Below are 14,726 nucleotides of genomic sequence, written 5' to 3'. Positions count from 1 at the left end.
AAAGTAATCACTTCAATGATATAAAACCCACTTAGCATTCATAATCATGATTTCAAGCGTCTTTCTAATAGGACTGTTAGTGAATAATAAGCACAGGGTGAGGATTCTTAGTTTGTAGGGTATTTTTCTGAGTTGTGTTGTGTCAGAAAACCAAAGCCACAACCCACACTACTAACAGCTGTACCGAATGATGCAGGCCTTAAAAAAAAATCACTAAACTGCAGGTGCTATATCTATTGAATTGCCCTATTAAAAATGTCAAATACCTGCATATAATTAATTATGCCAAATGGACTTCTACCTCACTAAGTCTTAGCCAATAGCCTTGCATTACTCATTTAAACATTTACCAACGAAACCTGTGTACTTTACTGGACAATTATAATCCTTTTCAGAAATTACCCTTTTAAAACAAAACCTGTAATTGAAATTTAAGAGCAAAATCATGTAATGTAAATGTTCTCCAATCCCCTTTTAATTAACAGCACTGTCTGTAAGTATAAGCTGAGCTACTCATTTCTTCAAGACAATGCCTCTCAAAGCAGATGATGTTATCTCCCAGAAAATTTCTATATGAAAGTGCTCTGGTTTGTGCTACTTCAGACCCTTCTATCCAACCCTCTTCCCCACTAGTCCAAAGAACATTCAACTTTTTTTTTTTTTCCAGATCAGTGGGTTTGAGATTAATATTTTGACCCTTGTGCTTTGTACATCCACACCTAGTCCAGAAGTCTGTTTATAACAGCCTAACACTGCCATCTGCAGTATCAGGTTGAAAGGGGTATGATACAGGGCACATAGACTTCCAAACAACCATCCAAACCTACTTAGTAGAATTGCTTTACACAAATGTGTTACTTTTGGTCAAGAACACAACTTGAGTCTTTGGAATTTTTAACCTAAATGAAACAAAAAAGCCCCTCCCAAGTCCAACAGCTCCTTCATATGACATAACCATAACATTAACCTTAAGAAATAAAGCACTGTCATTTTAGCTTTTTATAAATCTTTGACATGCATACTCACATAAGCAGTCCTGTGATTTGAGGCAGCAAGGTTAGGTACCCACATCTAAACAGTTCTTCTGTTAGATGGATTGAAGGCATTGTTATTTACCTGAAGAGTTTATTGTAAATAAAAATATGTAAACTCATACTAGTCTCTAAAAAAGTTTCTAGACATGTAATGAGTTTAATAAACTTGTCAATGCACTGGAATTTTATTTTCAAATATGTGGTTTTAGATAGTAATTACAGAAAAACCTTCATTTAAATACCTATTTCAATTCAGTTCATACTCTGCATCGCCTGCTGCAGTACAATGCCAAGGACAGTAACCATCCACTGAACATGAACATCTTTCAGCTTCCAATACTAGAGTTATATTGGATTCCTTTGTTCTTATCCTTTAGTCTTTCACACCAATATTTCCCAAATACTGTGTGGACTGCTACCCCAACTGCATTTTTGTGAGCTAAATCATCTATTTTTCCTTCATAATTGTTAATTCCTTGCTAATTGTTAAATAGCTTTTGGGCAGATAATTGAGCTTTGCATTGCAGCAGATTGAAAACTAAACCTCCTTTGCTAAACAACCAAGCTTCACATTTTGAGTAAAAGTGGTTTTTGCAAGATGGAGCAGCAGTTTTTATTGCACCAGAGGATGCTTTCCCTAATGAAGATGTGAGAAACACCAAGAGATGGCAACACTCCTACCAGCCCAGAGCACCCTTCACCAAGCATCAGCACTAAGGGATGAGCACCACAGTCAAAACTCCATCAAGTTCTTCCATGTGCTGTTTTCTAATAGACACCCCCAGCCTGCTCCATTTCCTTGGACCATACATACTGCCTTTAGGGTATATCTAACTTTTCCACTGACTAGACACAGGGGCTTAGAGGGGAATCCAGGATGTTTGCCTATAGCCCTCGAAGACCTGCTTTCTCAGAGGCAACAGAAGGGAATATTGCACACATTCAAGCTGAAAGGCTGAAAAGAGTTTAACATAGTGAATAAACCATACAAAACTCTACAAATATGGCATTTCACACAACGCTCTTTCATAAAAAACACAAACTAGAGAGCAGTGTTTGAAACTTTTTAATATTGAGGAGGTTGACGACATAAAAAATTGTCAATAAATCATTTAAAAAATTGAAATCATAGGCATTATAAACAAAACATCTCTAGTTACCAGCAAGTATATGTCAGGTCATTATCATTTGAGAAATGAAATGTCAAATGTGCATCAAATGGCACTTTTAGATAAATATTAAATGTGACCACCTCAGTGACAAGTGTTCTGGACAAAGTACAATCCTGTAAAGTTCATGAGTATAAATTAACCTGTTATACAGCACTTCTATGAGATGCATGCAGTATACAAAACATTTCCAGATAAGTTCTAGGTGTCTGCAATTCCTATGAGGGGAAAAAAAGATTCAGTCCCTCTGTAGCTTTCTTCCTTTAGCAGGAGTTTTGGAAGTATGTTCATTTTCTGCATTTGGTTCCCAGAGTGCATTTTTTACAAATCTAGAAGCAGCTCCTTTATCGAGTTTGGATGCCTTTTTCCTGTCTGTTATTTCTTTGACCTTGTTCATATATGTTCTTATTCTCTCCTAGGGAGAAAAAAAAAATAAGAAAGGAAAAGTCTTTGAAACCATTCTCCCAAGATTAATGCTAAAATGAATCAATGATTAGAAGTTCTCCACACTGTACACTTCTAGAACTATAACACCTAAAAGAATAGTATTGCAAATCTGAGATTCCCTTTAGTATATTTTCCATCACAGGTACCTACCACACCAACTACATGACACTTGCTATAACAGGAACACATAAAGTGCTACAGAGATGCAGACTTGCATCTAATTTGCAGAGATATGGGAACTGTTCTTGCAAGCAAAGTTAGAAAATAAAATACTGAACTCAGTTTAGAGTCTGACCTACATAAAGATGCCAAAATAATAGTTAGGTATTTGACACATTTATAGATGAATTATACTGCCTGACTGCTGCCAACAAAAAAAAATTACAAAATTCAGAGACTCCAAGCAAAGATAAAACAGCATCTTACACAAAATCAAAGATGGTACAAGCATTACACATGCAACTACCCAGAAGTCTAGGGGTTAAGTTCCTGAAATGGTCAAGGGAGTTCATCAAAGACCTTATTTTGGGCAGCCTGATGAATTTCCAGCCATATCAGAAGTTATTTTATGGTCATAAATAAAAATACAGGCCTGTTTCCAGGGAAAAGGGGATGCTTTCTTGACATATCTTAGCCTACTAAAGTTATTTGGTGTTTATGGAGGTTTTTTTGACCAGAACATGACTTGGACTCAGCCCCACAGAAGTATACCCTCCCAGCTTAACAATCTCATTTATGTGCCTACTCATCCTCATCTGCTCCTGCAACAAATAAAGAAAATTACTTTGAGAGAGTACTAAGCAGCTTTAAATGCAGATCCCCCTTGAATAAGTGCCTGTTTCTTTTCACTGACTAGGGAGTACACATACAGTAACTCTGCAAAATATTTAACAATTTAGTTTACAAATTTCAGGCCTACTACATATTTAGGCTAATATGGCCTTTCACTTTGAGTGTTACTGTCATACAAACAGTAATATATATATATATATACATAAATGTTGCACTCTACCTGATATCTGAATTATAAATGTGGATTAACAGAACATGTGTGGACACTGCTAAAATAAATTTAGATATGTAGCCCACACCTTTCTCACACAGCCATTGCCACCTCTTTGGAACAAAAGTTACCAGACTTACACAACAGAACTGATTTTCAACTCTTTAGTGATTATTACACACAACTGTCAAAAATTTGGCCATTCTTTCTTTTTCTTCATTTCTGCTTTAACAAGGAGGCTTTACAGGGTCTGAAATCAAGATTGGCCATAATATTTCTGTGGTGACTGAGATGGCTAATGAGAACAGATGGCAAACCTACATGTATTAACATCAGAAAAAGGAGCTGGAAAATGTCAACTTGACAAAAGAAATTAATTCTGATCGTTTGAATGTGAGATTTCTAAGTACAGTTTCAATACCTGCACATACATGAGAGCAATTCTAAAAACAAAATAATCATGACAGAATGGTCTTTTTTATTTCCCTTTCCACATGAATAAGAACATCACAATGCCTTTGCAAGGAAGAAACGTGCATTCATTCAACCTTGATACTTGCAAAATGAAAAGAGATCTGAGCAACAATCTAAGCTATGAAAATATTCACTCTTTCTTCAGAGTTCAAACAGCAATTGTGAAGTAAAATACACACATAAAATATTCACAGCAGAAGAGATAAAAGTTTTTAGTATCACCAAATTAGCACGATATTCAGACACTATATAATATAGGAGGAACAAAAAACAGACAGAAAGCTCATGAAATATTAACTAATGCATTTTTTAATATGATACAGTCTAGACTACTGAAAACCTCAAAAAATTAAAAATAGAAGTATTCTTGTTATTCAGGCTAGCTTTCCACATTTTTCAGTCCTCTCTTCCATTCCACTGGTTATCTAAGGTTTACATTTAAGCTAACTATTTTACATCTGCCGAGATTTAATATTTTCATTTATTCAGGAATTAAAATGAGTAGTGAGAAGTTTTTATTTCTGTTTTTTTCTTTGGGGTAAATGATTCGGTTTTTTAAGTCAGCAGAATTTTCAAGATAGCTGGCCTTCTATGCTGTAGTCATGTATCTAAATGGAATATAAAGACAAAACTAAAGATTTATTATAGGTCGTAAATATGTCACTAATGCAGAATTACTGGACAATACACATACAATTGGTGCCAAAAAAGCTTTTAGCTTTGTTGCTGAACTGGAGTCTTTACTGCTGAGAAAATGAATTAATGGAGGGCTTGGAAGGGGGAGGGGGGCACTTTCCCGTCTTCCCTAGTAAATCAGCCACACTACACTTTTAGAGTCATACAAAAGTTAGAAAGGCAGCCCCAGAGATTAACATGATTCCAAGTATTTATAAGAAAAAAAATGCCATACTGGAAGTTATAAATTATTATCTGGCATGTAACATTTTTCCATTTAACAGATACAAGTGAAAAGCTGCTCTGTACAGAATCCAGTTCTCAACCAAAGGTGGAAAAAAAGATATCATTCATCATCCCTTTCTAATTTCATCAGATTCTACAACTTTAAACAGTAGTGTTTAAAAAGTAGTGTTTAAAAGTAAAAAAAATTACTTTTTGAATTTAAAGAGCCCAGCAGGGCATATATATAGTTACATAACACCATGAAGCATATACATGCTATTAGATCAATGTACCTTTTTTAAATGTAGATATAAACATTATTTAACTTCTATTTGGGCTAATCATCCTGCACAAGTAGGATGCATGCAGCGTAAGCAACTCACCAGTTCTTGTTTCACTGGATGTTCCTTTGGATTGATTCCCTGGGTAGCCAAGTATACTACAAGAAAAAAGAAACATTTTTTTTAAACCGAAGGCTATCTATAACTGAGTACCCTATCAAGCAGTCACACAGGAAAACCAAAGCTTCCACACAAAACCATTAATAAGAATTGCTAACTGTGTCATTAAGTAGCTGACAAACTGTTATTATCAAATATTGCAGCTAAAATACCCCCAAACAACTAAAATGGTTAAACTTTCTGTCCTTTAAAGGACAGAAAAGATTGCCACAAAGAAACCAGAAATATACTCATGCACATACAAAATTAGCTTTTCTAAATAAAGATTTTTGATCTGGAGTTTCAACATCATTTACCCTATGGATGGCAACAATGTCGGTCCTCAAGGCAATTACAAGATTTTAATTATTTAGAGATATGATTATTTAGTGTTTGTGGCTATCTAGGTGTTCAAATGGTAATCATAAACAGTATGTTTTCCTTTCTACCACTTACTTACCCCAGAACATAGAATTTAATGTGTACACCGAAACCAAATCCAGCTTTGCTTGCTCAAGAGGATCTAACTAGAATGAAAAGGAAAAAAAATCATATTTGAAGATTTTTAAGCAAGATATACACAGATTGCAGTAACATGCACATTTTAGAACTGTCAATGTATTCATAAAAGAATACACACTGAAGGAGCACAATTTTGCATCACAAGTTCACTGAGACTATGTTTATGCCTTATTTCCATGCCATCACAGGACCATCCACCCTCCCCTCTCCAAGTATTCATGTAATTCTCGCAGTATGAAGTCAAATGTCACAGTCACATACAACCAAAAGCACAATTCCTTATCATGTAGCTCTTGGACTACTGCTCCCACAGTCAGAAATAGTCATAGCTTTTCCACAGAAATTTAATTCAAAATGGTTGTTGCTACCAATGGAAGGGAAAAAAAAAGTTTAAAAGTTGCTGAAGCACAAATGTCAATATACAATCAATGAATGTTAACACTACACAATAGACTGTGTGTTCAATGCATGCTAGAATACTTAGGGATATAAAGCAAAGGAAGAATAAAGGTAATGAAGGGGTTTTTGTTTCCCTTGACTGTCAAAGTAAATTTATTATTTTAGTCCTACACAGCTTCCAGAAACTCTGATAACATCACTGCACAGCTCACTAATTCTAACATGGATACTGTCAAAAGATCTGTGTTGTCAAGACTGCTTTCTTCATAATTTATTTGTGTAAGAAATCCTCACAGGATAAAGAAGTTCCCTCATGTGCTGCCTTTTTCTTGCCCTACAGAAAGAAATTACATATTTAAATGTCACAAGACAGAGATGCTTAGAGAAAATTCTCAGGCACTACCTTGCTCTGATAAAAAGCCACATTTTGCAGACTTATGCTTATAGCACAGCTAGAGGAGACAGCTCAGGTCCTTCAAGTCTAGACTTCTGGAATCAGATCAATTCTTACTTCTGCCAGTTCACCTTCATATGCTGCTGGGTACATCACTTCCAGTCAGTTTGTTGTGAAGAAGTCTCAGTCAAAAATGTTAGTAACTTCTCCATTATAGAAGACCAGGTTAAGGAAGGCCAGGAATAAGCTATAATGTCCTTGAGCTAAATGACTCATTGGTAAGATTATCACTTATCAGCTTGGAAGTCCAAGTGTTTCATTGCTGAGCTTGTAAAACCATCTGTATTTCTTAGAAATGTAAGAATTTAGCAGCAGGTGTCAAGCACAGGGATGCAATTTTAGTTATGTGGTGTAATTCAGTCTGGTGGCTGGCCTAGCAGACCCTTTTATTTCAGTTCAGGCTCCCAAGTATTTGTGTATTAATAAGGAAAAGGTTTCCAAAAGGAAGGCAACTTACCTTTTGCAAAAGCTCACTCCTAGAAACTGACATCATTGTCTTCAGCATCTCATCTACAGAACCAAGAGACTTTTCAAATGCTGCAAGATAATCATGAATTTCAGTAGGGTATTCTTCCATGTTATTATCATCTTCTGACATTTCCATCTGGAAAGTGGAAACAAAAATAATAATCCTTTTTATTAAGTACCTGCAGAGTCAAAAGACTGTCATTTACAACACAAAGCATTAGCATTCATTCATTAAACATTATAAAAAATGCCTACACATGAAGAGTTCTAGCACGTAATGTCTGCAGCAACACAGTCCTGTAGTTTCAGGGATATCTCCTAACTCCTGTGCAAAATTTACATGAATACCTGTTCTTGCAATGGTCGTAAAACACTATTTAACTTTTAGGATCTGTGATAGAAATTATTTGCATGTTTAAAAGAAGTGCTCTATAAATTGAACTACATAAAGAGCTACATCAAGCAGCAGGCAGGACACCAGGAAAAACAAAAAAACAAAACTAACTAATTAACTAACCAAAAAGGAAAAACAAACCAAACCAATGGGGATAGAGCTTCAGATTGTCTTAGGAACAGACATTTCTTCAGTGCCAGTTACATCATGGTCAGTTCATTCAGGAGGGTCCAAAAATTTTTTCTTGTGAACCCTGTATCCTATTTTCTGAAGTCCCTATAGGGTATTATAATCTCAAATATAACTCTACCTTTAACAATCTGAGTTGATTTTGGGATTTCAGATTACTCTTGCAATCTTGTCAACATATCAGTGCACAGCAACTGGGAAATAAAATGTGAAAAATCCCAAAGCACCCCTTTTTTGTTCCCAGAATTTATAGTACCATGGTATGGCTACTGACACGCCACCTGGCTTCTGGTTTATAATCAGTATCTTTAATTCCTCTCAAATCATAAATCACGTATTATCTTGGGGAGTTAATGTTACTTAGAGCTATGTTACTTGCTACAACTTTTACTGAGCAACAACTTTTCAAATGTTCTAAGGAAAAAAGAGAAGAAATATGTAATTTTCCCGCCCACTTGGTGAGCTGCATCAAGAACAGTGGGAGCACCAGGATCACAGCACTTTTCTTCTTAGAATCAGTGTGATAATCCCACTCTCCGGATGCTGAGTACAAGAGGGAGGGAATAGAATTCAGAGAAATTGCACTTTATAAATAAACACCAAGCCACGCAGCCAGTACAAACAGCAAAGAGCTGTCACATCACTGGAGTTTGTTTTAGATAACAATTTGATCTTTCCCTGGAAAGAGCATGGGATGTATGCGACAGGTTTATTTTTATTTATATTGTCTCTTGGAGGTAAAAAGGAAGATGGTTGGGAGAAAAAACAGTATGGAGCTACTCAAGCTTGTCTGCAACTTCAGTTTTAACCACACCAGTGTGATTCCAGAAATATGAACTGGGCTAGTTAACAAGCCCAGTTTCACTGCTATTGTTTGCATATTAAGAATTCTAATCCTACTCAGCTGCATGACTGCTCCTCCTGGTCAGAGCTAGTTTTCACACTGAGTACAGAATCACAATGCCAACCATGCTAGAGGTCCCCTGCCTACCCCAGCATGTAACCCACGTACCACACACTTAACTATTCCTTCTGTCAGTTGTGGCAGACCCAAGGAAGAAAGCTGAGCTGGATTCACAAGAAGCTGCCCACAGAAAGGTGAAATACCTATCCAATTATTTCTGACATTCATAATAACACTGTTTGCATTTTGTTCTACCCTCCTAGCCACCTGCTTTATAATCTGCCACGTTAGGTTGATTAAAAGGGTTCAGAAACAATGTTTGTTGTTAACCTTTAGTCATATAATACAGCATTAAAAACCCCTCAAAGCTACAAAAGAAACTAGATTTTCCCAGTCATTAATATAGCTAAGTTTTGTTAGAAGGTGTCTGTCAATACATGTTCCCTACACTTACACAAACAGGGAGAGAAGTAATCCAATCCAACAATCACCTACAGATCTTAATATCACTGCACTACTTAACCTACTATGGTCTTGATTTGACAGGCAGGCATGAGCATAGTGATAAATTCCAACTTCTCTCTCTCCCTTATTCAGTGTATCCAGCATCAGTAAGAATAAAAAAAAGAACTAGCAAAAGCCTGTAGCAAGTATGTGTTATCAAAATTAACTGGAGCTGTTTTACAAGGATAAACAGTCTCATATACAGTCAAATACAATCTGAAATATATTTTGCTATCAAAATATCTGTACACATACAGAACGTTTCACTGACAAGTCTGCTGCTTCTGTCTGGGGAGCAGGAAGAAATTATTAATCTTGTGCTTTCTGTTCACTTTAACAGGAACTAGCAAGTTCCTACTCCTGTTGTGCAGGGATCTCTGTCCTTTCATTACACTGTTGTTTCAGCATAACTAATCTCTAATCAGGATATGTCACAGTATTGGCACATGCCAACAATGAGGCAGCAGTCAACAGCCTAAAATAATTTTGGTAACATTAACAACAAGAACAAACTACATCAGCAAACATGTATACCAGAAACTCCAAAAAATTGTTTCTGCCAAAATCAACACATGGGTTGTGCATTCACACCTCCAGAATGACAAAGCCAAGAACAGGAGGAGCTCTGTGACTCCCTAAGCATACCCAAAAGCTATACTGCCCTCAGCAGTTATGTTTCAGTTATTAAACAACAAACACATTTTTCCTCAAAATTCTTCAAGTGTTTCTTTTTTGTATTTTGAACAAGCAAACCTTAAGTGAATTCCAGAAGACAAAGTTTATTAGACAGGTTTTCTGATTTGAATTTACTGACTTTCAACCAGATTTTATTTGGCACTGAGTTCTCACTTTAAAAATTAAGGATAGTAGAAATATTCAGATAAGAGAAATAATGAAAAATTCTACCTAGGTAAGTAATGTGAACAATGGGTAATTCTAAAGGAAATAAGACAGAATTTTTATTATCAAGCAGTAAGACCTAGGATGCACAACACATAACCTGTGGTTGTGTTACACTGGTAACACTGTAAAAGATCTTTAATTTTACCATAAACATAAAATACAAAAGAAATGGACTACTTTGATTAAGGACACTGGGGCAAAAAAACTGTGATGAAAACTGTTGTACAACTTCATAACAACAACATACCAGAAACAAACTTCCCTTTTAATAACCCTGAGCTGCCATGTTTTTGGGAAAAAAACATAAGAATATGTATTTGAGGAAGAAAAGGAGTTTAGACTGCAAAAGTAAACCATTTTAATGAGAAAATTCATGCATTGCGTTTAGGTCTGTTTAAAAAATGTTTATAAGTTTCCATAGGTGGAAAATTTCGGAATATTCTGAAATTCCTGAAAAATTCTGAATAAATTCTCTTTTATTCAGAAAGATTACTAAATTTACATATAGTTCTGCTTAGAAAACAAGAAGCACCTTGTTCTCTTTGCAGTCAACACAGCAATATACTATAAACCAAAGTAGATAATACAAACTGCAAAAAGGGATGGAAATATCAAACATTATTAATGCACCACAGAAAAGACACAAACATGAAAAAGTGAAAGAGAAATTATGCCATCTGCAAACTCTATAAAAACAACTACACAGGTGACAATCAAAAGCAGTTTGCTGTAGTGTTAACATGACTACTGATCAAAGTTAAATACCATATTAAAGTATTTCAAATAAAAACAAACAAAATACAGATGGTTGTGCACAATACTACTTGAAAAATTAGCCACATTTTCCTTTCAGGAGAACTACAGACCCCTTTTAAGAAAAGCACATCCAGGAAAAAGAGAAACTGCAGTCAATTTTCAGGTGGCTTTTATGAATAATCTTTTAATATATCTAGAACACAAGCCTTAGAAAGCAATTGCCAGCTGGCTTAAAAAGCAAAACCAAACTTCCCTTCCTGTCTCCAGCAAACCCCTGTCATATAGAAAGTCTAATTAGGCCATAAGTACTTCTAGGAGAGATTTTGCTGAGGATACATTGTGAAAATAGTGGAAGGTACATGCATCTGTCAACATGGCAATAGGAAACCACTGGAGCAGAAATGAAAAATGCTCCATGTTAGCATCATGCATGTGGTTTTCAACTGGAATTAAAACTGCAAGTTCAAGATAAAAATGGTGTATTTGAAATATTTTGTAACATGCAAACAGAAGACAAAAAGCAATTTAGCATTCTGCTAAATATTGAATTCATACATCATGTTACTTCTTAAATATTCCCTAAGCACTAAAAGGCCTTTTCTTCATACTTAGATCAGATCTTTTATTTTTTCCCATTATTCACCTAATAAAAATGAGATTAGGCAATTAGATGATTTCTTCTTTTCATAGATATTTACAGATTGCATAGAGGGGAAAAACAAAGTAGAGAAAACAAAAGCCCAAAACCTTTCAATCAGGACACATAAAACTGCTCTCAAATTCAAAATAAACACGTGACCATCATCGACATGGCAAAGCATCTGTCAGCTCCTGAAAACTGGCACTGTCCTCCCTCCTGTGAGTTCTGACTTACAACCTGCAGTGAATGCAGTTGATCTGCAAGTCCAGCAAAGTGTAACTTCTGCTCTAACACTGTAGTTCACTGCTGTGACTGTAGGGCAACAGAACAACCAGCATCCTAAATTTAAAGCTACCAGAGATGAGGATTAAGTTCTTCCGCTACAAAATTCCTTAGGGCAGAGAAATCCATATTTGCAAAGTTCTGAGTACAAAAGGCTCTAATCTGTGACAGACACGCATTATTGCTGATAATAATTACTTGCCCACAACACATCACAGGCCTGCTTTGCTTTGTCCTTTCAAGCCTGCTTGGGGCAGCCTCAAATCAATCTAGTACAATTAGAACACTCTTGCAATGCCAACTCACAATCCTGTTTGCAAAAAAGATTTCCATTGCAAAAGTAAAAAAGCCTACAATTAAGTATCAGGTATATACCAGTTGGCTCATCTTGATCCCCTTTAAAAATATCCCAACTCAAGCCATGGTAGTTAAGCAGGGCATAATTTGCACTATATTACAAGTGGGAAACAGCCAAGAAATCCCTGCCTTCAAAGCCAGGCTCCAGCCACCATAAAAGCCTGCACAGAGTCATCCTACAAAACAGCTCACATCTATCAGTCTCCTGCTGATGGTGCTGAATCACCTGAGCTTCAAAGGATTTTCAAAATTTATTCTCACCTGTTTTAAAAGGAGATTAAAATTTTAAGGGAGAGAATATTACAGGCTCATTTACACTTCAGTCAATAGTGGATATCCCATGGGAAAACAGTCATCTCAGCTTGGATTAAACATCCTTCATTCACCACAGCCCCATCTATATCCACTGATGCAAACCTTCAACTCCATCTGCACGATTCATAATACACTTTTACTCTCTGTAATCAAATTCTGCATCTTTGATGACACAGTGGTTTCTTCTTCTGAATCAATCCAATATAACCTGGTCTTGTTCAGCACCAACTCTTCAGTACACCCAGCATAAGTACAATAATAAAAACAGGTTTCTTCATGTATCTCACTTCTTCGTGAGAGGTTTTCATAAAAATTACCACACTCAGATACAGTATCATACTTCAAGTCCACTCTAAAGTGATACTAAATTTGTGTCTCTAAACTGGTCTTTAAAACATACTTTTCTTGGCACTGAACTTATCAGGAACTTCTTGTGCAGCAAAAGACTGTCTCCTTGGACAAATCAGTTTACACGCAGTGGGGACAACAATCAGTACTGAATACTTCTGTCCTACCAAATTTGCAGCAAATAGGAAATTACCTGCCTGCAGTTTGTACCTCCTGTACTTGTAAACTACAGAGAATTTACTATTTCTCAAACCTGCTGCCACTCTCCACTGGTACCAGCACCATGAATATGAATATCTTGAATTAAAGCCAAGAGGTTTTTTCAATCCTTTTAAACTGCTGACCTAGTTTCCTTCAGCCACTACTTCCACAATACATGAACATGCACTTCCCTTTACCAGAACGCAATTTTCTGTATTTGAAATTCGTGCAGTGTCTCTCCATACCATTTTGAACAGCAACTCAAATCTATTTTTTGGCTGGTTTTTATTTTGCTGTGCTATTATTTTCATTTGGCTGTTCACTATTAGAAGCACGTTTACCCACTTTTTGGTTCAATATAACACAGTAGCAGTGAGATGTTTGTGTTCCTAGCATCAATTTTACTGATGTGGGAAAAATCCATCTACCTACGGTGGCCAGTCCTTTCCAGTGTACTGGAAAAGCAGACCACAGATGAAAAAAAACAATGCTAAAAATCTTACACCACTTCAAAGAAAAAGGCACTTATCAGAAAGGTTTGTGTAACTCATGCACTGCATTCTGATATGAAGTCTGAAAATTCTACGAATGAATTTCAAGTTTCTCACACTCTGGAGAAGAGTCTTAGGTTGAGTGTTTTCTCATTTCTTTACCAATGGCGATACTGCCACAGGATTAGCAATTTTAGTTTTGAAGTGGTTTTTCATATTTTCAAAGCCAATAAATAGGCCAGACACATTTCAGTATCGATTTTAAAATCCAGTCCTTCCATTTTCGTTTGTCTCAAAAATGAGCCTTTTTAATTGGCATCATCTAAAGTTTGATTTGCCAGTCAAAGTCCATTCCACGATGCCAGCAGCAATCCAGACTGCAGTCAGAAAGCTGTGGCAAAGCGTAAGGAAGGGGGACATTTTGACCTTTGCAGCAACATGAGAGAAAAAGAAGTTTCATGACAGGGCACTCCTGACTTTCAGCACCTTTCCGCCAGGTGCTGTATATGCACACCGTGCCTCCTCTTCGAAAACTCTGCCAAGGTCTCAAGGTTCCTCAAGAACCGAGAATATTTTGTTAATTTTTAACAGGAATGTATCCGTTTACAGCCTACAGAACATCCATCCTCAAAAAAAAAAAAAAAAAAGCATAAAAAGCCCAAAGCCCATGTTCTTTTTTTCACGTGCACGCAATCAAGCCGCAAACGTGTCATACATTAAACATTCAAGGCCAGGCCGGATGGAGCTCTCAAGCAACCTCGCCTAGTGGAAGGCGCCCCTGTCCACAGCCGGGGGTTGGAACGACACGATCTCTAAAATCCTTTCCAACCCAAACCACGCTGTGATTCCATAAACCGCGTTGATTACGTTAACAAAACCAGCAGCGCCCGCAACTCGTGCACAGCGGCCCTGCCTCCCGACAACGCACTTCCCCGTTTCCCAAGGCTTCGGGAAAGCCCTAAAGCCACAGGCAGTCCCGGGGCAGAGCCGGGGCTGGCCGCTCTTACCTCGGGCAGGGGGCCGAGCACCGCGTGGGGCTCCCGGCCGCGGCGCCAGCGGGGCGGGGCCTGCGCCCGACACCGGCGGTGACGTCACGACTGGGGCGGGGCCTGCGCCCGACACCAGCGGTGAC

The 14,726-nt window shown here is 37.1% G+C and overlaps 1 protein-coding gene across 2 annotated transcripts; it reads right to left on the bottom strand.

Annotated features, from left to right (window-relative positions):
* Positions 1-1,982: 1,982 nt before the first annotated feature.
* Positions 1,983-14,725, bottom strand: C1D (C1D nuclear receptor corepressor). Of its 2 annotated transcripts, none has more exons than XM_079297621.1 (5): positions 14,602-14,725; positions 7,300-7,446; positions 5,928-5,994; positions 5,411-5,466; positions 1,983-2,618 (listed from the first exon to the last, which is right to left on the bottom strand). In XM_079297621.1, the coding sequence occupies exons 2-5, from the start codon at positions 7,444-7,446 to the stop codon at positions 2,442-2,444; spliced, it is 447 nt and encodes a 148-aa protein (XP_079153747.1). In that variant the 5' UTR covers positions 14,602-14,725; the 3' UTR covers positions 1,983-2,441. The 2 variants fall into 2 exon arrangements, with proteins under 2 accessions (XP_079153747.1, XP_079153748.1); XM_079297622.1 differs by lacking the exon at positions 14,602-14,725 and adding an exon at positions 13,096-13,199.
* Position 14,726: the final 1 nt, after the last annotated feature.

This window comes from Erithacus rubecula (genome assembly GCF_903797595.1).
Source record: "Erithacus rubecula genome assembly, chromosome: 2".
Lineage (NCBI taxonomy): Eukaryota > Metazoa > Chordata > Aves > Passeriformes > Muscicapidae > Erithacus > Erithacus rubecula.
The sequence above is the reverse complement of the archived record's forward strand: the minus strand, read 5'-3'. Positions and strand labels throughout refer to the sequence as shown.

Coding starts and splice junctions, on each gene's coding strand:
- C1D (XM_079297621.1), bottom strand. CDS start 7,446: ATGGAAATGTCAGAAGATGATAATAACATGGAAGAATACCCTACTGAA. Junction 5,995..7,299: donor GGAGTGAGCTTTTGCAAAAG/GTAAGTTGCCTT, acceptor TTTTCATTCTAG/TTAGATCCTCTTGAGCAAGC. Junction 5,467..5,927: donor ATTAAATTCTATGTTCTGGG/GTAAGTAAGTGG, acceptor TTTTTCTTGTAG/TATACTTGGCTACCCAGGGA.